General features: G+C 42.6%; 1 protein-coding gene, 1 long non-coding RNA gene and 1 pseudogene across 7 annotated transcripts in view; 2 read left to right on the forward strand and 1 right to left on the reverse strand.

Annotated features, from left to right (window-relative positions):
* Positions 1 to 25,318, reverse strand: part of KCNMB3 (potassium calcium-activated channel subfamily M regulatory beta subunit 3) — an 85,122-nt gene that overhangs the window by 10,899 nt on the left and 48,905 nt on the right. For 2 of the 6 annotated variants that reach the window (XM_023555487.2, XM_023555488.2), the window contains exon 4: positions 5,016 to 5,202. In XM_023555487.2, the coding sequence (XP_023411255.1) occupies positions 5,016 to 5,202 (187 nt within the window). Of the gene's footprint in view, positions 1 to 5,015; positions 5,208 to 13,925; positions 15,084 to 25,318 lie in introns of those variants that run through there. The other 4 variants (XM_023555485.2, XM_023555486.2, XM_010596012.3 and 1 more) reach the window with 3 other exon arrangements.
* Positions 8,616 to 16,890, forward strand: LOC135228574 (uncharacterized). Its single transcript, XR_010319136.1, has 3 exons — positions 8,616 to 9,763; positions 11,078 to 11,304; positions 11,416 to 16,890. It is a non-coding gene; the product is annotated as an uncharacterized LOC135228574 (long non-coding RNA).
* Positions 16,981 to 20,152, forward strand: LOC111752321 (large ribosomal subunit protein eL34-like; annotated as a pseudogene).

A 25,318-nucleotide genomic window follows, 5' to 3' on the forward strand; every position in this document is an offset into this window, starting at 1 on the left:
ATTCCAATGACATTTTTTAATGTGATGGAGAAACAAATCACCAACTTCATATGCAAGAGAAAGAAGCCTCGGATAAGTAAAGCATTACTGAAAAAGAAGAAGAAAGTGGGAGGCCTCACTCTACCTGATTTCAGAACCTATTATACAGCCACAGTAGTCAAAACAGCCTGGTACTGGTACAACAACAGGCACACAGACCAATGGAACAGAATTGAGAACCCAGATATAAATCCATCCATATATGAGCAGCTGATATTTGACAAAGGCCCAGTGTCAGTTAATTGGGGAAAAGGTAGTCTTTTTAACAAATGGTGCTGGCATAACTGGATATCCATTTGCAAAAAAATGAAACAGGACCCATACCTCACACCATGCACAAAAACTAACTCCAAGTGGATCAAAGACCTAAACATAAAGACTAAAACGATAAAGATCATGGAAGAAAAACTAGGGACGTTAGGAGCCCTAATGCAAGGCATAAACAGAATACAAAACATTACCAAAAATGACGAAGAGAAACCAGATAACTGGGAGCTCCTAAAAATCAAACACCTATGCTCATCTAAAGACTTCACCAAAAGAGTAAAAAGACCACCTACAGACTGGGAAACAATTTTCAGCTATGACATCTCCGACCAGTGCCTGATCTCTAAAATCTATATGATTCTGTTAAAACTCAACCACAAAAAAGACCAACAGCCCAATCAAGAAGTGGGCAAAGGATATGAACACACATTTCACTAAAGAAGATATTCAGGCAGCTAACAGATATATGAGGAAATGCTCAAGATCATTAGCCATTAGAGAAATGCAAATCGAAACTACGATGAGATTCCATCTCACTCCTACAAGGCTGGCATTAATCCAAAAAACACAAAATAATAAATGTTGGAGAGGCTGCGGAGAGACTGGAACTCTTAATACACTGCTGGTGGGAATGTAAAATGGTACAACCACTTTGGAAATCTATCTGGCGTTTTCTTAAACAGTTAGAAATTGAACTACCATACAACCCAGCAATCCCACTCCTCGGAATATACCCTAGAGAAATAAGAGCCCTCACACGAACAGATATATGCACACCCATGTTTATTGCAGCTCTGTTTAGAATAGCAAAAAGCTGGAAGCAACCAAGGTGTCCATCAACGGATGAATGGGTAAATAAATTGTGGTATATTCACACAATAGAATACTACGCATCGATAAAGAACAGTGACGAATCTGTGAAACATTTCATAACATGGAGGAACCTGGAAGGCATTATGCTGAGCGAAATCAGAGGCAAAAGGACAGATATTGTATAAGACCACTATTATAAGATCTTGAGAAACAGTATAAACTGAGAAGATCACATACTTTTGTGGTTATGAGGGGGGGAGGGAGGGAGGGGGGGAGAGGGTTATTTACTGATTAGTTAGTAGATAAGAACTACTTTAGGTGAAGGGAAGGACAATACTCAATACACGGAAGGTCAGCTCAACTGGACTGGTCTGGGATAAACTGAATGCTTCAAAGGTCAGCGGAGCAAGGGCGGGGGTTTGGGGACTATGGCTTAAGGGGACTTCTAAGTCAATTGGCAAAATAATTCTATTATGAAAACATTCTGCATCCCACTTTGAAATGTGGCGTCTGGGGTCTTAAATGCTAACAAGCGGTCATCTAAGATGCATCAATTGGTCTCAACCCACCTGGATCAAAGGAGAATGAAGAACACCAAGGTCACACGATACCTATGAGCCCAAGAGACAGAAAGGGCCACATGAACTAGAGACTTACATCATCCTGAGACCAGAAGAACTAGCTGGTGCCCGGCCACAACCGATAACTGCCCTGATAGGAAGCACAACAGAGAACCCCTGAGGGAACAGGAGATCAGGGGGATGCAGACCCCAAATTCTCATAAAAAGACCAGACTTAAAGGTCTGACTGAGACTAGAGGAATCCCGGCGGTCATGGTCCCCAAACCTTCTGTTGGCCCAGGACAGGAACCATTCCCGAAGACAACTCATCAGACATGGAAGGGACTGGACAGTGGGTAGGAGAGAGATGCTGATGAAGAGTGAGCTACTTGTATCAGGTGGACACTTGAGACTGTGTTGGCATCTCCTGTCTGGAGGGGAGATGGGAGGGTAGAGAGGGTTAGAAACTGGCAAAATTGTCACGAAAGGAGAGACTGGAAGGGCTGACTCATTAGGGGGAGAGTAAGTGGGAGTATGGAGTAAGGTGTGTATAAGCTTATATGTGACAGACTGACTTGATTTGTAAATGTTCACTTAAAGCTAAATAAAAATTATTTAAAAAAAAAAATTTATGTTTTTGCCATTAGTAAAACTCAGTCATTGAAAAAAACCCTGGGGAGCACAGTTCTACTCTGACACACGGGTTGCTATCAGTTGGAATCCACTCCACAGCAACTGGTTTGGAACCCCTCTTGAGGTCTGAAACTACATACTATACATCTTTATGTCCTCAAAGCATAAAGCAGAACGCCTCTCACATAGCAGATGCTCCGTAAGTGCTATGCTGAATTAAACTGTAATTGGAAAGCATCCCTTGAGAACTTGCATGAGTACTATATACACAGATATATATACACAGAAGGTCCCGTGTACCTTGAGAATTGACAGGCAAAACTCCTGCCCATGAACACCTGTGGTAGGAAAAAGGACATATGTTTATGAAAAAAAAAAAAAAAAATTAGAGAACAAGTCCAAGATAAAGTAAAAACAAGAGTGAGAAGAAATGCTTTGGATTGAATACACTGGACCAACTCCATATATAGTCTTATTCACCCATCCAGATGGGTGAATAAGACTGGGTCCTTAAAGACAAGAAATTCTGTGAGCAAGTTCTAAAGTCTGAGTGTTTGGAAAGCGTTCCTTAGGTTCATATTGCACTCTCATTAAGAACTTTGACCATAAGTAACCAGCCTCCTTTATCAATATAACAAACGTGACATCCACTGTGAGTTTAGTATGACCCAGGGCATCAAAATCACTTGATGAGACCTAAGGAGGATAAAATGTTGGGCAAGTGAAAATGCAAACATTGAAAATAAGCTTCCCTTATGGGTAAAACACTTACTTGCCTGAGCAGGGAAGAGACTTTTCCCTACCGGCCTGCTTTTCTGCCAAATTAATTCATTTACTTCTCTAGACTAGTCATCTTTAAAGAGTATTTTATACAGTTGCCTGTTTACCTGTGTTAGAACTTAAGCTCCTGACCAAGCACGGAACTATGATTTGAAGATTTCAGGAAGCTCTAGGTAGAGTGAGACGTTCTTTTCAGGCTCAGTGTTTCAGGTGGAAACATAGATGTGTTTAGGGCTTAAAAAATAAAAAAGAATGTGTCCTTTCAATAGCACCTAGCTGTGACAAAATCCACCATTTGATTGAAGGATGAGGGACTGGGATAGGATGAGTTACCCAAGCCATCTAGCTACCATCTTTAATGGAGCAGAACTCTTCTTGTAAGTTGCAGGAGATCACATGACAAGAGAGAGGTGAGAACTCATGACTCTCCAGCACTCACTGAATTAACCAGTTTCCTGAAATGCTTAGAAGAGGAACACTTGAATATGAGCAACAGTTTGGTGCTAGCTTGCAAAAGGTGTTCTCAAATCATCTCCCAAACATCACATTTTTTAAAATAATCTGACCTGTCCTTGTCCCCTCGCCCCCTACCACACACACATATACATAAATTAAATCAATTATATAGACATTTGTAATGAAGGCTTAAAAAAAAATAGATGAGGAAAATGGAGTAAAAGGAAAAGGAGGGCAGAAAGCTAGAATGAAACAGGAGTGAGGCACAAACATGTAACATCCAGACAATTAGAACTGGGCCACAAATTTTGGCTCTGAGCTTCCTGACAGCCAAAGCAATGAAGGAGACATAACCATATACAAGATTCCTGGTGTCTACTAAATAAAAGTAAACTGGTTGATTGGAGCAGCGCAGATATTCCTGGTGTTGATACCAAAAAGAACATTTCCCTGAGATCTTTCTAACGGTGGTACTGTGTGCTGTAGTGAATGGTGACCTCCACATCATTGCCCTAATGTTGGTAACCCAGAATGCCAGGAAATAAATCTGATAAATAACAAAAGCAAGCTATTCACTTCCTTTTCCCACGACCACTTTCCCTCACTGGACTCAGCCTCCCTCTTCCCCTTCCTCCTAGTCTTCCTGTTACTCTCTGGCTGTCCAAAGCCTAAAAGTCCCCTGCTTTTACCCAGTACTGCCCTTCCCCAAAGTACCCCATCTTGTAGGTACCATCGTCTGAAATTCAATAGTTCCTCCCCTGCATCAGTCAAAAATCCCACCCCCTCACTGCGGCAGACTTCGGTTAGGCATTAGGAGGCAAGGAGTGTTATGTTAGAATGACAGGCAGATTGTTTAGTGGCTGTGTGACCTTGGGCAAGTTACTTGACCTTTCTGAGCAGCAGCTTTCTCATTTATAAAATGAACATAATAAAATAATGACATCCTCGGTTGCTGTAGGTTTAAATAGGGTAAAATAGAGAATACATTTGGTATATAGTATATTTTTTTATATAGTTAATAAATGATATTTCATGAGGAAACTAATTGAAAGGAAGGAAATTAATATTTATTGAGCAACTACTATATGCCCAGTAGTCACTGTCAAATTTAAAAAGCTCAGACTCAAAAAACTTTTATTGTGGTCACGTGGAACTCTTAACCCTTCCCTGGGTTACCTACACGTTGAAGGGAGAACTTATCCCCTGAGTGGATATATGTCGGAAGTATTTTTGAGAATATGTGGGGGAGGGGGAATATCTCTTACTTTCTTACCACCTTTGCCTCCACATCAACCTGGCCACCTACACCCACCACTGAGAGAGGCACAGGTGATTATATCTTCCCTGTCCTGACCACAGTCAGGAGGGCCGAGGTTGGAGAGACCAAAGCCAGCCTCCCCTCCTATACTATTGAGCCTGGGTCTGGCTTGAATTGGAAACTCTGGGTCTTTTTTCTCTGTCTCTTACCTGAGCATGAAGGGCTTTAGGATGGTTATGCCAAGCAAGAAGAACATTAGGACGGAGAAGCCCATCATTGCAAATCCCAGGAGCATGGCTCGATCCTCTCCAGCACTGGATGGCAGCTTCTTGTGCACATCTGGAGGGTCTCCATCATTGTAGTCTATATTTCTCTTTTTCCCAGAGGTAGAAAGGCCTGTTCTTTGGCAGAAGTGAGGAAGAGATATTGCAATAAGCTCATAAGGAACTGGAAACATTTACCAACCCATGGGGTGGGAGGGTGATCCCATTTGCTGCCCACCTGAGGGTGGTGAGCAGGTTCATGGCAACCTAATGACATCGCATGATCAGAGACTGGTGAAAAGTTCATCTAAATAAGCTAACGTGATGTGTTATAAAATATTTTTAAAGAAAATGTAACAAACAAGACTAAGGAATGTTGCCTGGTAGAAGTCTAAATAATCTGTTTAATCAATGGCTTAAAAAGAATCGCCCATAAGTAGTTTTCATTTGAGGGGCAACAGTGGTTCAGGGGTAGAATTCTCACCGTCCATGTGGTAGCCCAGGGTTCAGCTCCCAGCCAGTGCACCTCCTGGGCAGCCACCAGCTGTCCGTCAGTGGAGGCCTGCATGTTGCCACGCTGCTGAACAGGTGTCAGCGGGGCCTCCGGACTAGGACAGACTAGGAGGAAAGGTCTGGTGATCTGCTTCAAAAATCAGCCAGTGATAGTCCTATGGATCACAATGATCTGATCCACAACCGATCACGGGGATGGCAGGACTGGAAAGTGTACGGGGCGCTCATGAGTTGGGGGCTGACTCGACAGCAGCTAACAATAACAATAACAGCTTTCATTTGTTTCATGTAAATCAAGTGTTTCTGAAATGCCTACAGATCAGGGGGTGAACATATGTATATGTATTTCAGGGATATTGCACATTCCTCCTGAAAATATTTTTTACATTCTTTTATGAATTCCACATGGAAAGAATGACTCAAAAGGTACATATTTGGAATTAACAGCACCCTAAAATAATAGGGCATTCCTCATTCTTTCATATCCACCTGTTGGAAAGGCAGCATATCTACCAAAAGGCTTTCTGGCCCATGGTCCACTCAGCTCAGAATAATGAAGTCTTCGCCCCCGCCCCCCACCCCCATTTCTCTCTGTCCACTCACAGCTCTACATAAGGAACCCTTCATTTCTTCTCCCTCTGCTGTCGGAAAACCTGCTCAGGCAAAGGATGTAATAAATTCTTTCTTGTTGGGGTAAAGTCCAACACAAAGGTTGCAAGCTGGCAAACCATGGACTGCATTCACAGCACCAATGTGTTTTGCTTGGACTTCTCTGTGGTTTTTCTGAAATGTGGAATTAGTTGCTAACACTTTAAAAGTAATAAAATTTCCATTAAAATGCTGACTTCTGACTTAAAAAAAAAAAATCACAAAACCCACATTCCTGCATGTGAACAGCTGGCTGAGGGGATCAGCAGCCACCATGGACAGAGGTGTGTGTTCTCCAGTTTGCCACAGGCCCACTCTCCTCATCACCATTGTCATTGGTTTGCTGCTTCCTGCTGAGTAGGCACTTGAGACTCAGAGGTATTTCCATTTTAAGAGACTAAATGAAATCCTAAGCAAAACAAATACAGCTATAATGGTAAAAACTCAGGCTCCATCAAGCTGCCTAAAAAGCTTACTAAATTTTGGAAAAAAAAAAAAATGCTATCAAGAAAGGCATATTTCAGACCTGATGGCACATCCTTCCTCCTTCCTCTCCCTAGTTCCCTTTCTCACCTCCAACGTCTTTAGGCTGAAGAGAGAGTGAGGGCAATGCCAGGCCACCCAGGATGTCCAAGGAGCCCACACTGGGAAGCACTAACGTCAGAAGATGATGGCACTCTTCAGTTAACGCTACTTTGGGAATCAAGGATCTGCTTTGGGAGTTTTCAGTCCCTTTTGATATTGTACTCATCCTCTATCATCCCACCATCAAAGAAAGCAGGTGCAATGCAGGAATTGCTTTTATATGGTCCTTCTAGCCATGGTTTTGTAACTCATATGAGATCACTGGGTGGAGCTATGCAAATAAGATACATGGAACCCTTGCAGGGGAGTGGGGCTATGCAAATAAGGTACCTGTGGCCCACCAAGGCAATGGGTCAGTTTTGCCATCTTGCTAGGCTTAAAAAGAGCCAATCCCAGAGGTTGAGGGAGGACCCCACCGCCATCAAGAAGGAGAGCTAGGAGTGGAGCACAGCTTTGGACCCAGGGTCCCTGCATTGAGAACCTCCTAGACCCAAGATACAGTGCTGCAACACTGAAGATGGCAGCGGTGTGAGATGGCAGTGGTATGGGACCAGCAAATGGCGCAGTGGGTTTGCTGGCTTACAGAGCGAGAGAGCTGAGCACCTTCAGGCAGGAGACTTCCTGGCAGAGTGGGGTGCCTCTGGGCACTTACTGGCAAGCTGAAGAGCTGTTTAACATTTGCCCAAGCAGGGCAAAGGCCAGGCCTGGGCAGGGCCCAGCAGCAGAGGCATGCCTGCAGGCACAACTGAGAAGCCGTCCTGATTGAAGAACTGTATCCTGAGTTGTTCCTGTTACTTCCAAGTTGATCCAGATCCTGAATTGTAACCTGTTACTTCCCTAACAAATCCCATAATCTTGAGTATGGTCTGTGAGTTCTATGCGACCGTTGCAATGAATTATCAAACACAGCAAAGAAGAAGAGAGGAGCCGTAGGAGGGATGGCCGGTGTCAGAATTGGTAAAAAGTTTGGAGGGTGGAGGCATGTCTGGCCCTGACCTCACAGGAATCAGCTTTGGGCTGATGCTGATCTTGACTCTCTCTCCTCCCCCTGAATTTAGACAGGATCTGATGCCACCATTTTATAGCAGGGAAATTTTTCAAATAAAATTTGGGCCAGTATATTTTATAATTTACCAGTAGATATGATAGCATGCTTAAGGAGAGAGTTTTAACCTTAAAGAACAGTTTGGATGTTTTCTATAGGTTTCCAATACTCAATACCCTGCATTTCCCTTGCGAAACTGCACTTCAGTTGCTTTTATCATAACATATCCAGGAGGTGTACTGTAAGATATCTCTGGGATCCATGAGTGAAGGCGCTTACAATGAGGTCTGCCTGACATTTCTAGTGCCATATACAAAACAGGCATGACCTGATTCTGGTCTAGTTTAGGAATAAAGACAGACCTGGTAGTGTACAAGACTATGTTTTCTCTTTCTGATATTCTGTCCACTTTGTTCCAAGGCTTTATGAAAAGTTGACAACCTCATACATCCCCTGTGAAGAACTTATTTCATGTTTAGGGGAAGGGATTGTATATTATTAAAAATGAATGTTGTAGGTATTGTTTGTTTCCATCCAGTTGATTCTGACTCATGGCAACTCCCAATGTGCAGAGTAGCACGGCTCCAAAGGGCTTTCAAGGCCGTGACCTTTCAGAAGCAGATCACCAGGCCTGTCTCCTGTACATGGATATATTTTTATTATTGTAAAAGTAACAGACTTCTGTTTCAGCAGTATGGTGGGCTAATACCCTACCCAGCACTCTAACTGAAAACAAATAAAAACTCTGGCCAAAGCTTAAAAAAAAAATGAAAAAAAAAAAAAAGGATTTGGAAATACTCAAAGGACAAAAGCTATGTGAAAGTGGGAATCCAGAGAAGGAAGTGAACTACTGAAGTCAAGTTTTACCTTGAGGACATTTGTACAACATGGTAAACTTAACCCTCAGTTTTCACAGTTGGGGTGATGTGGGGACGGGAAGCAATACCCAGGGCCTATCCAAGGTGTGGAATATAAGATACCGCTCAAGTAACTGAAGCCAGAACCCCAAAGGGCCTGAGACTCAGTGAAGGGGTGAACTAGAAATAATCACCCTATACACACACATATACCATAGGAGATGGCAGAGAAAATGCTCTTCTCAAATCATAATGGTGAGAAAGGGAGGGAAATTAAAATCTTCTCTGAGATTTTATAACCTATCTCAGGAAAAGAAAACACACACACACACACACACACGCAGAAACCAGTGCAGTCAGCGAGACAGAAGCATAGTATGCTGACGGTGCTAATTCTAATCTGAATTCTAGTCTAACAGCTATGGTTTTGAGAAAAACATGTTTTTCCTCGGTGGTCAAAACCAGGATGTGAAACCATATGCCTGGAGCGGTCTTGACAAAGTGACCATCTGCACCCCACAAAATACACAAGCTCAGAAGGGGTGCTGTCTGGGTGCTATTGTCAGCAAGGTATTTTTGCAAGATAGACAAACTACATGTAAGCATCTTGTGACCACTGTACGAACACGCTGTGAAAACTATCTGTAGTCTCTAATTATAGCTATTAATAATTGGTAACCAATCAGTGTTTTGCAGCTTTACCCTCTGAACCAATAAGTTGCCTTCCTCCCACCTCCAGAGATCACACCTCCCACTTCCCCAACTGGAGATGCACCAGCCAAAACTAATCTGTGGCTGATGCCTGCGGAGGGCTGCGGTAGCAATGTCACTAGCCCTGATTCAGAGCCCCTCTCCCAAGACCACTGTCAGGTCTCAGTGAGCTGTGCTGTTCCCAGCTGGAACTGAAATCTTTGCTTTCAGTAAAGCCCTGTGATTTTATCCCAAACAGGCCTGGTGTTCCATACCGCAACGATAAACCTTACGGTGATCCTTGGGAGAGTTTGTAGCCTGAATTCGCGCTGTCTGGCTAACACAGAAACCTCAAGGTAAGCGTTCAGTTTAATGTCTCAAGTAGGCTGTGCTCTCTGGCACCTGGCACAAGCGAATACGTATCTTCTCTGGAGGAAACCACCTTCAAACTAGGCCCCAAAGGATCCCTAGAGATTAAATTCCAAGAAGTGTGTGCTCTCATTCAAAAACCATAAAACAAAGAAATAAATGGGCTCTGAGTGAGAAAAAATAGACAACAGGATCAGATCCACAAAAAAGGCCAGATATTTGGACAGAATAAAAGTATCTATAATATGTTTAAAGAACTAAAAGGACCGGAAATATCAGAAAGAGCAACTCTAAAATATGACCAAGCCAATATTAAAAAGAATCAAATAGAATTCCTAGAAATATCATTTAACATAATGTCATTGTCTTTGTCATCCAGTGCTACCGTAACAGAAATACCACAAGTGGATGGCTTTAACAAAGAGAAATTTATTCTCTCATAGTCTAGTAGGCTAGAAGTCCGCATTCAGGGTGCCAGCTCCAGGGGAAGGCTTTCTCTGTCGGCTCTGGAGGAAGGTCCTTGTCATTAATCCTTCTCTGGGCTAGGAGCTTCTCCACACAGGAACCCTGGGTCCAAAGGATGCACTGTGCTCCTGGCACTGTTTTCTTGGTGGTATGAAGTCCCCCCTCTCTGCTCACTTCCCTTTTTATCTTTTGTAAGATAAAAGGTGGTGTAGGCCACACCCCAGGGAAACTCCATTTACACTGGATCAGGGATGTGGCCTGAGCAAGGGTATTACATCTCACCCTAATCCTCTTTAACATAATTTTTTAACCTTGCCTCATTAACCACAGGCAGAGATTAGGATTTACAACTCATAGGAAAATTACGATCACAAAACGGAGGACAGCGATACTGGAAATCACAGCCTAACCAAGCTGACACATATTTTGGGGGGGACACAATTCAATCCATGACACTCGTTAACAATACCTTGTAACCATTGTGTTGGCTGCATAACAATCCATCATTTGGCTATGCCACGATTGCGTTAACCACCTCCTTATTGGTGAATATTAGGTTGTTTCTAGTTTTCTGAGACTATAAACAGCTGTGTAATTAACATTTCAATTTTTTAAATTAACTGTAATTAAATTTACAGTATTTATAAGCACCTTTTTCATCCAAGAACCTCAAAGCACTTAAGAATGATCTAATTTGCTCTCTAGCCAGTGAGATGGATGAAAAGCATTTTTATTCATTTTCCAACAATACATCTCTACCTCTAATCGTTGCGTTACCTTGAGATGTTTTATTCATAGTCCAGGTGGTACTCATCCCTCCTGTTGCCTTCCTGCAGGTCGGACTGACTCGCCCACCAGACCTGAGTCTCGGCTTGTACCACACGTTGCTACAGGTACCTTCTGGCTTAACCTGAGGTAAACTCTATTTCAAAGAGCTTGAACTTGCTCATCTGGGTATGAGCTCTGCAGAAGCCAGCAGCCTCTCCCTCTAACACCGTGACTTGTGCAAGAACTATTTTTCAGAAAGATGCTTGATAATTCATCTGACACTGACTTTGCACAGGTATGTAACTTGTAAGCGTTTGGTGTGTTAAATTAATATTTCCCTGTAATTTGTCTGTGTTGCAAAGGAGAATCTGGGAATAATTTTTACCCTTTTATTTTTTAATTACAGTTACTTAACTTCCTTTGAAACAGCAAATGAGATGGAGTAAAGTCCACACGGTTCATCAAGTTCGGCAAGCGGAAAGAGTAAGAGTCAAATCATGCATTTCAGAGATGAAAAGGAATACTGTATTGCTTTGGGGACAATATGACTACCCTTATGTCTAGTTAGTTCTGTTACAAATGGGACATTCAAACTTGTTCCCTTGCCTCTTTGTCATTTGATATTTTGCCATACGTTGTCTTTTCACAAAAGCCATTTCAAGGAGAGAAGAGTTTTTGCCCCTCTCTCTGTTTCTCCTTCCTCTTTAGTCTGTCTGGTTCTTCCTCCCCCACCTGCCACCACCTAGTAAAAAAACCAAAACCGTTGCCATCAAGCCAATTCAGACTAATGGAGACCCCATGTGGTACTAAGTAGAGTTCCACAAGGTTTTCTTGGCTGTAATCTTTATGGAAGTAGGTCGCTAGGCCTTTCTTCCATGAGCGCCACTGGGTGGGTTCAAATCTCCAACCTTTTATTTAGTAGCCCAGTACAGACCATTTGGGCCACTCAGGGACATCCCCACCCTCCACCCCCATATAAACCCCTCTATCTCTCTCTCCTCCTGCATTCTCTTTCTCAAATATCCACGGATATAATTAAAAGATAATGGAAGCGGGTGACGTGGTAGCCCTTATGATCTTTAATGTTTCTACTTTCTCAGTTCCCAGGTCCACTTGAGCCACTAACAAATCTTTCAGGTTTCCAGATGGAGAGAGCGAACTCCACTGTGAAATATACACCTCCCAGGAGTAAGCTTGCCAGCTGTTAATATCACATTCGTCAAACCCCCTCAGCCACTGGTCTTCTCTCAGTGTTAGTACTCATTTCTGAATGCGCCACTGCCCCAAACCCAGGCCCAGGGCAAGGAGGGCTAACTCTAGAGCAGCTTCACTTGAGGCTCTCAGCACCTCTGCTTTGCATTCCCCTGGGGAGAGAAGAAGTCCTGAAGACAGCCTAACTAGCTCACTTCCCCTCTCACGGACTAGAGTTGGGGTGTAATAACAATCGCTAAATGAGTAGAAATCGACTCCATGGCAGCGGGGTTAAATCATGTAGAGAGTGTAATGGGCTAGCTACTCTGATACAGCCTGCAGTATGGATTACACCTCGACATAAAGAAAACAAAAATCCTCACAGCTGGACCAATAAGCCACATCGTGACAAACGGAGAAAAGATTGAAGTTGTCAAGGATTTCACTAATCAATGCCCATGCAAGCAGCAGTCAAGAAATCAAACAATGTATTGCATTGGACAAATCTGCTGCAAAAGACCTCTTCAAGTGTTGAAAAGCAAAGAAGTCATTTTGAGAAGTAAAGTGTGCCTGGCCCAAGCCATGATATTTTCAATCGCCTCATCTGCACGGGAAAGAGAGGGAATGAATAAGGAAGACTGAAGAAGAACTGATGCGTTTGAATTGTGGCATTGGTGAAGAATACTGAGTGTACCCTGAACTGTCCGAAGAACGAACAAATCTGTCTTGGAAGAAGTACTGCCAGAATGCTCATTAGAAGCGAAGATGGTGAGACTTCATCTCATGTACTTCGGACATGTTATCAGGAGGGAACAGTCCCTGGAGAAGGACATAATGCCTGGTCAGTGAAAAAGAAGAAGACCCTGGATGAGATGGACTGACACAGTGGTGCTACCAACAGGCTCAAGCATAACAATTGTGAGGATGGCGCAGGACCAGGCAGTGGTTCTTTCTGTTGTACAGAGGGTCGCTATGAGTCAGAACTGACTTGACAGCGCTTAACAACAACCACAGCGATGTTTTATATCTGATCCTTACCTCATTTCATCTTACCCTAAGGCTATGTAGGGACTATTACTATACTTATTTCACATATAAGCGGAAAGGTTAAGTGACTTGTCCAGAGTCACACAGCTTGTAGAGCTAGGATTTGAGTCCAGACCTGATGATTCCGAGACCAAAGCATGCTTCGCCCATGGGACCTGATGCTGGTGGTAACTTCCTCATTCCTTCATTCAACCAAGAAATACTTACTGATTATCCGCTATGTGCTAGACCATATTCTACATGCTGGGGGTTCAAACCAAAAACCCGTTGCCGTGGTGTCAATTCCCATTCATAGCAACCCTAGAGGATCCAGTAGAACTGGCCCATAAGATTTCCAAGGCTGTAAATCTTTACTGAAGCAGACTACCACATTTTTCTGCTGTTGGAGGAACTGACCGGTTCAAACCACTGACCCCAGCACATAACCACTGCGCCCCCAGGACTCCAATGGTGATTAAAAAAACGGTCCCTAAACTCCAAGAGTTTGCAATCCAGAGAACGAAGTCAACAAGGAGAGATGCTGCCCCGTGGTGTGTGCGCTGCTAGGGACGCCTGGCAAGTAGGCACCCTCAGAGGAGAGAACTCAAAGTCAGCCCCCAAACTCGTGTGGCTGCACTTCTTCCACCCACTTGTTGAAGGAGATGCCCATCACAGGCTGAGAGGCTAGTGGTGACTTACCTCCCCTGGCGTCTCTTGCCGCCCTGGAGTGTAATTTGAACGGGGATGCTGAACGGCTGCATGAGACCAGGGGGCTGGGCAAAATGGACCCCTTTTGCCTGAGTCACGGCCTCTGAGGGCGCGGGGAGGGTGCATTGTAAGCACCGACGGAAGCGGGGTCCCAGAGCCTCGGCGCGGCGGCAGCCATCAGAGTTGCTAGCCTGGAGGTGGTGCACCGCCCGCTTTCCCAGACAGGCCGCCTGGGGGCGCTACAGACTCCGGGCCAGACGGCAGCAGGCAGCCCCAGACCCTCCAGATGGACCTGCGTCGTTGTCTGCAGCCAAAGGCGGCTTCTCCTCTGTGGGTGCCTACTGCCTGCAGCCGCCTTGTCACCTGTGTTTCCACTTCAGCAGCCAAGTGCATCGCCATAGTAACCTACACGCTTGTGGAAAGTTCTTAGGCCCAAGGGACCCTATATAATTGGTAAGGGATAAGCTCAGTTCAAGGTTTGTAAGAGGAAATGTTTTTGCCCTGGCCACATTTCCTTTATCTTGAAATGTTTGTTACAGCGCAAGCTTAGAGAATGGGTTTTTCTGGTTAACTGAATGTTCTGGAGTGAGATAGTTCACTTTTATACCATATGTGCTTCCCCTATTTTTTCAAAAAGGCCATTAAAAAAAGAAAGAAAATCACTGTTAAAGCTATATCAAAGTTTAAAAAAAAAAACTATTATTATTTTCTCTCTGATGGCCTTTCAATACGCCCAAATTACGAATATCAATTGCCATTATATTGTAGCTTTGCTGAAATGTGGATGATAGAATGCCAGGAAAAAAACCAAAAAACACTTTTTCTGTGTATTTTTTAGTAAAGGCAATATTACCTTAACATTTTCCAAAACTGGTGTGAGCAAGAATTTAAGTATAACGTCATCTATAAACATCCACATAAACCGTTACTTGCAGTTGTTTTAATATTGTTTAATGAAAAAAATATTTGTTTATATGGAAACCCTGGAACACCTGGTGGATTCAAACTGCCGACCTTTTGGTTAGCAGCTGTAGCTGTTAACCACTACGCCACCAGGGCTCCTGAGGCTTTGGGTACTGGGTTCAAATCCTAGCTTTGTAACTGAGTAACCTTTCAAACGTTTCCCACCATAGTTCTCCTCAGTTAAAAAAAAAAAAAAGAAGTAAAGAAAACTCAGTATGAGCTCTAGAGTATGGTGTGACATAACTGGTTGGGAGATACAGCTGAAGGGGGCTGCTACTGCATAATGTTGTCATTGGGGGTTCCTGGCTCCAGGGTCCACAGTCATTTTCTTTTGCATTTGACAGATGCTTTATTCAAGAATAAAAAGAACTCTCCCTTCACCATGCTGGAGAAACTACTTCTCCATTCTTTTTCATATCCTCTCAGATGACACTGCTTATTACAGCTAAGAATTCCTTCATAACTGAAATTCTCCATGTTCATGAGAATTATACCAGAGTGTTTTCAATTTTATAGATACACAAATCATTTACAGCAACCTGAAAAGTACACAACAGCCTGTGTTCTTTGTATGTCTGTGTATATCTGCGTGTAGGAGAATAAATACACTACTAACTAAACCATCATCATCATCAGGTAAATTTTTGCTGATGCAAGCAGCAATTTAAGCTGTCAAAAGTCAAGTCATACCTAGTCTTAGATTCACTTTGCAGGAAAAAACAAACAACAAAGGAGAACTCTGTACCACGCACTTACTGAGTCTTACATGGGATCTTCCTTTTTCTTTATCTTAATGAGTATCTCCAATCACCTTTGCTAATGAAATGGACATCTGAGCCTATGAAGTTCTTAATTGGCTCCCATCAGAAAAACCAGCATCGCCTTTCTGAAGATGTTTTTCTTCCCCTGATGAGTAATAATACTGATAACCAGCTGCAGCTGAGTTGATGCCAACTCATGAAAATCCCACATATGTCAGAGTAGAACTACTTCGTTGTATGGTTTTCAATGGCCGTGATCTTCAGAAGTAGATGGTCAGGCCTTTCCTCTGAGGTGCCTCAGAGTGGATTCAAACTGCCACCTTTAGTTTAGTAGCTAAGTGCTCAACCATTTGGTTCATCCAGGGACTCCAATAACACTGATGGCTGGCGTTTATTAAGTACTTACTACAAGTCAGGCATGGTTCCAAGTCTTTACATGTATTAATTTATTTCTTGGACCTTTTCAAAAGCAGAGAGCTACAGTGAGTTATACAACCTCACAAGAGCCACAGAACAGGGCCTATCCAGGCATACAGATGACTCAATGGATAATTGAGGCAGAAACCAATAGAAATGACAGCTGAAATTGTTTAGATAGGTCAACAGTCCTGGATTTATGATCTTGTTTGAAATACACTGTGACCCAGTCTTCAACAGGTAGCCCTGGGTATGGAGTACAGACATGCTTTATAATATCCCAAGTCAAGGTGATTGTTCACCCACTGCATGAGTGGTGCTTGAATTCAAGTGTGCATAAAGATGACGCGAAGATCTTGTATTAAATACAGATTCTCAGGCCTCTCTCAAGAGATTCTGATAAAACTGTCTGGGTAAAGGGCCCAGGATCTGCATTTTAAAAGCCCCTCATGTGATTCTAATACAGGTGGCCCTACATTCCTACTTTGAGAAACACCAGGTCACGCTATGGGTTAAGTAACCTTGGAGGCCTGACTTTTAGGATCTAAACACAGCTTTTAGTCCTAGCTCATGTCACCTCACCTTCTTCATATAGTCCAACTGGACTATATGAAGAAGAACAGGGCATCAAGATTGGAGGAAGACTCATTAACAACCTGCGTTATGCAGATGACACAACCTTGCTTGCTGAAAGTGAAGAGGACTTGAAGCACTTACTAATGAAGATCAAAGACCACAGCCTTCAGCATGGATTGCACCTCAACATAAAGAAAACAAAAATCCTCACAACTGGACCAATGAGCAACATCATGATAAACGGAGAAAAGATTGAAGTTGTCAAGGATTTCATTTTACTTGGATCCACAATCAACAGCCATGGAAGTGGCAGTCAAGAAATCAAAAGACACATTGCATTGGGCAAATCTGCTGCAAAGGACCTCTTCAAAGTGTTGAAGAGCAAAGATGTCACCCTGAAGACTAAGGTGCGCCTGACCCAAGCCATGGTATTTTCAACCGCATCATATGCATGTGAAAGATGGACAATGAATAAGGAAGACTAAAGAAGACTCGACGCCGTTGAATTGTGGTGTTGGTGAAGAATATTGAATATACCATGGACTGCCAAAAGAACGAACAAATCTGACTTAGAAGAAGTACAACCAGAGTGCTCCTTAGAAGCAAGGATGGCGAGACTGCGTCTTACACACTTTGGACATGTTGTCAGGAGGGATGAATCCCTGGAGAAGGACATCATGCTTGGCAGAGTATAGGGTCAGCAGAAAAGAGGAAGACCCTCAACGAGGTGGATTGACACAGTGGCTGCAACAATGAGCTCAAGCATAACAATGATTGCAAGGATAGCTCAGGACTGGGCAGTGTTTCGTTCTGTTGTGCATAGGGTCGCTGTGAGTTGGAACGGACTCAACAGCACCTAACAACAACAACATGTCACCTCCCTGGAACTCAGCTTGTTCTTTTAGATAACATGGGGGTTGGAGCAGATGGTCTTTAATGTACTCCCCACATTTACGATCCTATAAAGTACGTAAAACCAGAAGCTTGTTTACAAGGAACAGGCATCTGCTCTTCTGGAATTGCAATAATGCTGTTGAGTGGCTGTGTTCACTTAGAAAGAAAAGAATCCCGCCACCTCCCCACCCCACCCCACCGCCAACATACCCTTTTCCTAGACAAGAAAAGATGACAGTAATGATACCTTAGGTGCCCTGAGCAACCAGGCACCAGCCATTGTGTTCCGTGCTTTGGGAATGTTGTTTCCTTCAGTCCCATAACTCGAGGAGGCAGGTCCTTTGCTCGTTCTGCAGGTGAGGACTCAGAGGCCTCAGAAGGCCGAGTAACTTGCCCAAAATCACACAAGCGGCAAGGGGCAGCTCCAGGACTCCAAAGCAGATCGGATTCAAAAGCCCATGCTTTTTTCTTTCCTTTTTTTTCATTTTTAAGGCACAAATATTTCTTTTTTGTTTTGGGTTTGGTTTTGTTTTATTGTGGTAAATATATATGTAACAAAACACCTGCCATTTCAATGTTCATTGCATGTACAATTCAAAGACGTCAATTATATTCATCATGTTGTTCAACCACCACCATTACCCATTTCCAAGTTCTTCTGTCACCTTTAACAGAAGCTCAATGTCCCTAGAGCAGTGACTCTCTTTCCCTCTCATCCAGCCCTGGAAACCACTAATAAACTCTGGTCTCTACACACTGGCCTGTTCTAGACCATGCTTTAAGGACAATAATATCCTGCCTCCTCACTCAGGCCTGGGATATATGTCTTATTCTCGTGCCTTGAAGGAGCTCACCTCTTTGCCCCAAGAATGTCACTGGCTAGTTGTTCGTTAAGACAGGATGTTCAGAAGTTTTGATAAATCAAGGTATCTTGATTACTTTGAAATAAATTCTTGTTCACTTGACAAGTCCCCGTTTCTTGGCAAGTGGTATCTGGTCATTAATTCCAATGCATCCTTTAAAATTATAGAATAATCTCTGTTGACAAGAACCCAACTCTTCCAGGGACAGTGTCGAGAGGCATTCAAAATGGCCCAGCATCTGACCTACTGTTATAGGCTGTCCTACAACACAGCTTCTAACAAAACTAGGCTGTCCCAAACCTCTGGTAATAGTATTGTTTACCTTTATACCAAGAAGGTTGGTAAAGCACCAGAATCCACATGTGATGTGTGCCCAGGCCAGCTTCGAGGGGCGTGCTGTGAGACCTAAAGTTCTCATGAGGTTGTCCAAAACAAAAAAGCCATGTTGGCAGGGCCTATGGTGGTTCCGTGTGTGATAAATGTGTCCATGACAGTGTCAAGCTTGCTTTCCTTATTGAGGAACAGAAAACCATGGTGAAAGTGTTGAAGGCCCAGGCACAAAGTCGGAAAGCTAAATAAAAAATCAAGCTTTTTTTTTTAATAATTTAAAAAGTCAAACGGCTTGTAAAAAAAAAAGTCAGAATTCTCAGTTGACAGAAGCTTTTTTCTCCTTCTGAGGAGAAAAAGGATAAATGGTAGAAAAATGAAGCTACATCAAATTCTTACCTTTTAAAAATAAAATTCCAGGACAGTTCCTGGGATCAGCAGTGATTCAAAGAGCCCTCCTATTTCCGGAAAACAAGTGGCTAGTGTGCTACCACTTCCTCTTCTGTCCCCGTGGCAGACACCTTGATTGTCAGCTCTGAATGAACTTGAAAGTTTAGCTCGATAAGGGTTCAAACCTCTGTCTGTTTTATTCACTACTGGATCGCCAACACCGAGAACAATGTCTAGCATGTAACAGACAATAAATAGGTCCTGAATGACTGAATAAACTAGACACTACCTCAAATATGATTCTGTATATGACATTAGGGCAGCCACTTCCAACCAAAAGGGGTAGGCTTGAAAGATTAAAACATTTTGCAATCCCTGTCTACATCTTCCCCTTTTATGTCTACAGCCTCTCACAGTGTGAACTGAAGTTCAAAACGATGACTGTGAGAATCTGCAAGATTCTTAGTCCCATTCAACAAGCACATAGAGAGCTTCTCTAGTGTAAAGTTCAGTTCTGTTCACATATTCTACTTCAGTTGTTCTTAAAGGGGACGGTGCCACCTCCTGGTGGGCATTTTGGAAATCTGTGGGAGTTCTTGGCTGTTGGCAAGATTGAAGGAACACTGCTGGCATTTAGGGAGTGGGGGGCCAGATATGGTAGATGTCCTGCAGTTTTGCAGGAAAGTCCCACCCGGTGAAGAATTGCTGAGTGTCACGGAACTTTCTATGTCCTGCTGGACATTATATAGATTTAAAAAAAAAAAGTCTGTTTATAATAATCTGAACAAAAACCTAACTCCACTTTGCATATGAACACAAAGGATCTTTTGCACTTTGGCAGTATCCACTGAGTATTCCAAAAAAGTGCATCTCCTGTGTAAATTGAGGGAAAATCGCACTGCGTTTTGTTCAGAACTTTACCAAAAGTTCTTCACCATTTTAGAAAATCATGTCACCATCAGCAAGACTGTTCGTAGTATTTGAGCTGCCAATACAACACACCCCAATCAGCCTGTTTTCAGGTGTCACAGCCACAGTGATTGTACACAGAGATGCCACCGCCTGACTACTTTGTATTTAGTACCACTAATGTGGTGTGCTCAAGTATTCATATGGAAAATTTTACACATTTAGTGGTCAATTACTTAACTTTAATTTCTCCTATATCCCGTGGCCGCCAACTCAATTCTGACTCACAGAGACCTTATAGGACAGTGTAGAACTGCCCCCATAGGGTTTCTAAGGCTGTAAATCTTTACGGAAGCAGACTGCCACATCTTTCTTCTATAGAGAGGCTGGTGGGTTTGAACCGCCAACCTTGGGGTTAGCAGCTGAGTGCTTTAGCTACTGCACCACCAGGGATCCTAGTATATACTATAGCAAGGACATATGTGGAGGTATGTGGAGGTAGGCTCTATTATCTGTAAAGCTCATTTCGGAGTAATAAATCCCTTGTTCTGAGAAGGGAGCACTGCGTCTGAAAAGGATGAACACTACTCTTCTCCTTGCTTCAGGAATTTTTTTTTTTTAAGCTTAACTCAAAATATCCTTTTCTAGGCTTTTTTGATACATCCTTTTCTGGCATCTTTCTTGAGCCAGATGGGACATGTCTGCTCAAGTGGATTCGTTGTCTCATCTCAGTCAGCTCATCTGGAGGAAGAGGTAGATTTCAACCTGCCAGGGCAAAGAGAAACCCACACCATACCCGTGCTGAACTCGTCCCGTCTTCTCTGCATTTCTAAATTCACACACTGACACAAGAAGAGGTACGCTGGCCTTTTCTTCCTCCCCCTCCTCCCCCCCCCCACCCTACAGCGTCATCAGCGTGCGGATCTGCCTGGTCTCTGGCACCTGCCAAATAGTAGGCTCAGAATAAAAGGAGTGAATGAATAAATGACTTTTGAAGGTATTTGTGCCAGAGGTGATGCAAGAAAAATGTAGAGAAGCAGGTAAGGGACATAAAAAAGGGTCTGAGGGGAGGCTGCCTGCATGTTTAACCAGATATGAGGACATTAGTTTATTTTAACCCAAAAATATTATACATATTTAAAAATTTTGTACAATTTCCACCCTGCCTCTTTCTTTACAGAAAAGAATAGGTTTTCTTACCCAAGCTCCTTCAGTTTCCCCCTGCCTCCTCCCAAGCTCCTTCAGTTTCCCCCTGCCTCCTCCCAAAATGTCTCTGTTGCCCTATTACCTCTGCACCTACCCAACCCTCCTCACCCCCCCCCCCCCAGGAAAGGGGTTCTTCTGCTTTCCAAGTAACTCTTTGGCTCCTGCTCTTGCTCCCCTTCCCTCCCCTCCCTGCAGCAGCTTGCTCTGACTCCCCTTTTGTAATGTCAGCCCTGCCCTCCTACAAAAATGTCCAGATCTCCCCTAGCCTATACCTTTATTTCTCCTTTTCTGTTGTCTCTTTTCATGAGCAGTAATGGCTACATTGTGTGCTTACTTTACACCGTCACTATGTTAAGTAAAATGTGTGTGTGTGTGTGTGTGTTCTATACAGGTAATTCCCGACTTATGACGTATTTCAGTTACAATGAACGACACGTTACAACCGTTCTTTTTTTTGTACATTAGTAATATGTACTACATACAATGTTATATTGCTTAATTTGCTGTTCAATTTTATGATTTACTGTTCAAAACACTGCCATATAGATTTAGTTTTCTAAACTAAATCAGGGGTGTCAGTTGCTTGAAAACATGGACCCAAATGCTGATCGCTTTGCTAAAGTTAGTAGGCAGATTTGGGAAGCAGTGAGATGTTATCATGAAATATATGAAGAAAAAAAGAAAAGGATCATAGAGACAACTCGCACTAATTTTCTAACTAGAAACACCATCCGCATTCCCAGGGATAACCCAGATGGTCCAGAACCTTTCACAAATAGAGCTGTTACTGCAACTGACAAAATGCCTCTTAGTCGTCGGAGTGAATTTTTGTGATTTGTGTATTTTTTTATGTATGTATGTATTAAAATACATCTTTAAGTTTATATGTAACGTTTCCAACCCCCAAAAACAAATTTATATGTATAAGGATACCTATAATAAAAGGCAATAATAATGAAAACTAAAAAAAAAAAAAAAAAAAGGCATTTGACTTACATCAGAACAGACTTATGATGTAGTCATTGGAACGGATTTCCACCATAAGTCAGGGACTACCTGTACATATATGGCATCCCTGCTTGGTGCAAATGGTTAACACATTCAGCTGCTAACTGAAACCTGGCGGTTCAAGTCCATTTGGAGGTGCTGCAGAAGAAAGGTCTGGCAATCTACTTTGAAAAATCAACCATCGAGAACCCTACGGAGCACAGTTCTACACTGACACACACGGGGTTGTCTTGAGTTGGAACTGACTCGATGGCAATTGAAAAAATATATATATATATATGTACATATAGTTGTTGTTAGCTGTCATCCAGTCAAGAGTAGAACTACTCCTTGGGGTTTTCAAGGCTATCGTGTTTCAGAAGATCACCAGGCCTGCCTTCCGTGGCCCGTCTGTGTGGGTGTGAACTGCCAATCTTTTGACTAGTAGTCCAGTGCTTAACTATTTGTGCCACTCAGGCAGATAGATATATAGATATAATATTCATTTATTGTTTATTTCTTCATTTTCTTTTTACAACCACCCTCTCAGACAATTATTATTCCCATGTGACAGTGAGGAATCTGGGAGGCTGAGAACTTAAGAACTGTTCTTTCTTAAGTCCCACAGCTAATGAATGGAGCGTCAGGGCTCAGATACTCACTCCACCTTGCTGCCTCCTGGGAGAACAAGTTATGGTCTTGGCCTCTGCTTCCCCCCTTTTCTCTCTCCTTAACCCCTGTAATCTGACTTCTCCGCATCATCACTGAGAAAGTGCTTTCTTTAAGGTTAATAACCTCCTAATAATTAAATCTATTCTAGCATGTCTTATTTTTAATAGCAAATTTTTATTCCTTGTTTTAATATAATTTTGTTTTTAAACCAGTACCTCTATTTGTGGTTCTTAATCCTGGCTGCATCTGGATCAGGCATGAAGATTTTAAAAATTTACATATGTGTTTTTTAAATAGGTAAATCTAAAAACCACAACCACAGTTCACTATTTTGCAGGAACCAGCTCTGCGTGGGCTCTCTTTCTTAATCAATGGCAGCAGCAGCATCCCATCGGTCACCCAAACTGGAAGGCTGAGTCATCTGTGTCTCCTTCATCACCATCTCCCCTCCCCTCCGAAGTCACTACTGTCTGCTGATGACTTTTTTGAACTCTTTCTCGAATCCATGTCCTCCTTCTGTTCGCAGTGGAATTGCCTTAGTTGAGCCTTCTTTTAGTCTCACAGGGCAGAATAGGAAATGCAAGGACTTTAGAGTCAAACAGCCTGAGTTTCAATGCTGGCTGCTCTAGTCATTAATGGTGGAGTTTGGGGTTAGCTACTTAACCTCTCTGTACCTTAGTTTCCTTACTTGTAAAATGAAAATAGTTACCAACTTCATGGGGCTATTGTAAAGATTTCTGGAGGAACTTTGTAAAATCAAAACCACTCTACAGTGGACATTCAAATGGCCACTAAACACATGAAAAGATGCTCAACATCATTGGCCATCAGAGAGATGCAAATCAAAACCAGAATGAAATACCATTTAACTCCCACAAGGATGGTGTCTCCGTTATCCAGTGCAGCTATAACAGAAATACCACAAGTGAGTGGTATTAAACAAAAAGAAATTTATTTTCTCACAGCTAGAAAGCTAAACATCTGAATTCAGGCTGCGGGCTCTAGCAGAAGGCTTTCTCTGTCGATTCTGGAGGAAGGTCCTTGTCTCTTTGAGCTTCTGCTCCTCAGTGATCTCCACGTGGCTTGGTATCTCTCTTCCCCCAACGCCACTTACTTGCTTCATTGCTTGTTCAATCTATTCTTTTTATATCTCAAGAGACTGACTTAAAACGCACCCTACACTAATACTGCCTCATTAGCAGAACAATGACAACCCATCCTGAAATGAGATTATAACCAAGGTATAGGGGTTAGGGTTTACAACACATCTTTTTGTGGGACACAATTAAATCCTTAACAGATGACAAAAAAAAAAAGGAAATAACAAATGTTGGCGAGGATGTGGAGAAACTGGAATCCTTGTTCATTGCTGGTGGGAATGAAAAATGGTCCCACCATTGTAGAAAACAGTATAGTGATTCCTCAAAAAACTAAAAATAGAACTACTATATGACCCAGCAATTCCACTGATAGGAATATACCCAAGGGACTTGAAGGGAGTGATGTGAAGAGACATATGTACACCAATGTTCACTGCAGCATTGTTCACAGTAGCCAAAAGGTGAAAACAACCTAAATGCCCACCAACAGATGAACGGATAAACAAATGTGGTACATACGTACAATGGAATACGACTCAGAAAGAAAATGAAGTCTTGATACATGCTACAACATGGATGGAGCCTGAAGACATCGTGCTGAGTGAAATAAGTCAATCGCAAAAGGGCGAATATTATATGACCTCACTTATATAAAAAGATAAGAGCAGGTAAATATATAGAGACGAAAGTTTAATAGTGATTACCAGGGTGGGAGGCAGGATGGAAGAAGGGATTACTGAGTACTGAGTTTCAGTTTACCGTGAAGGGAAAATTACACTGATTAAGGGTAGGGTTGCAGAGTTCATTAATGTAATTGATGTCAATAAGTTGTACACCTATAAAAAGTTGACCTGGCAAAAGTTGTGTGATAGACATAACAAGACCAAAAAAAAAAAAAGTTGCTGAGACTGCTTATGTACAACCAAAAACTTCATGAGATTTGGTTTCTTGGTTTGGAGGTTTAGGGTCACGGTTTCATGGGACATCCCAGTTAATTGGCCTAATGTTGTATTTAGTGTTTCTGCTCTATCTCCTATTTTGTTGCGTAGTGCCCGGAGTCTTAAAACTTGCAATGTGCCATCCAAGTCACGACAGTTGGTCTCTATTCACCTGTCACAACAGAGGAAGAAGGAGAGTCAGATATTGAAGGAAGAAATGGAATGTGTGGCTAATTACCGCCATGATCAAATGTATCCTTTGCCATGAAACCAGAAGAATTGGATGGTGCCTGGCTATTATTACTGTACATTTTGATCAAAGATTCCATAGAAGAGTCCTGATTAAAATGGGGAAAATTCAGAACAGAATTTCAAATTATC

Source organism: Loxodonta africana, chromosome 23 (genome assembly GCF_030014295.1).
Source record: "Loxodonta africana isolate mLoxAfr1 chromosome 23, mLoxAfr1.hap2, whole genome shotgun sequence".
Taxonomy (NCBI): domain Eukaryota; kingdom Metazoa; phylum Chordata; class Mammalia; order Proboscidea; family Elephantidae; genus Loxodonta; species Loxodonta africana.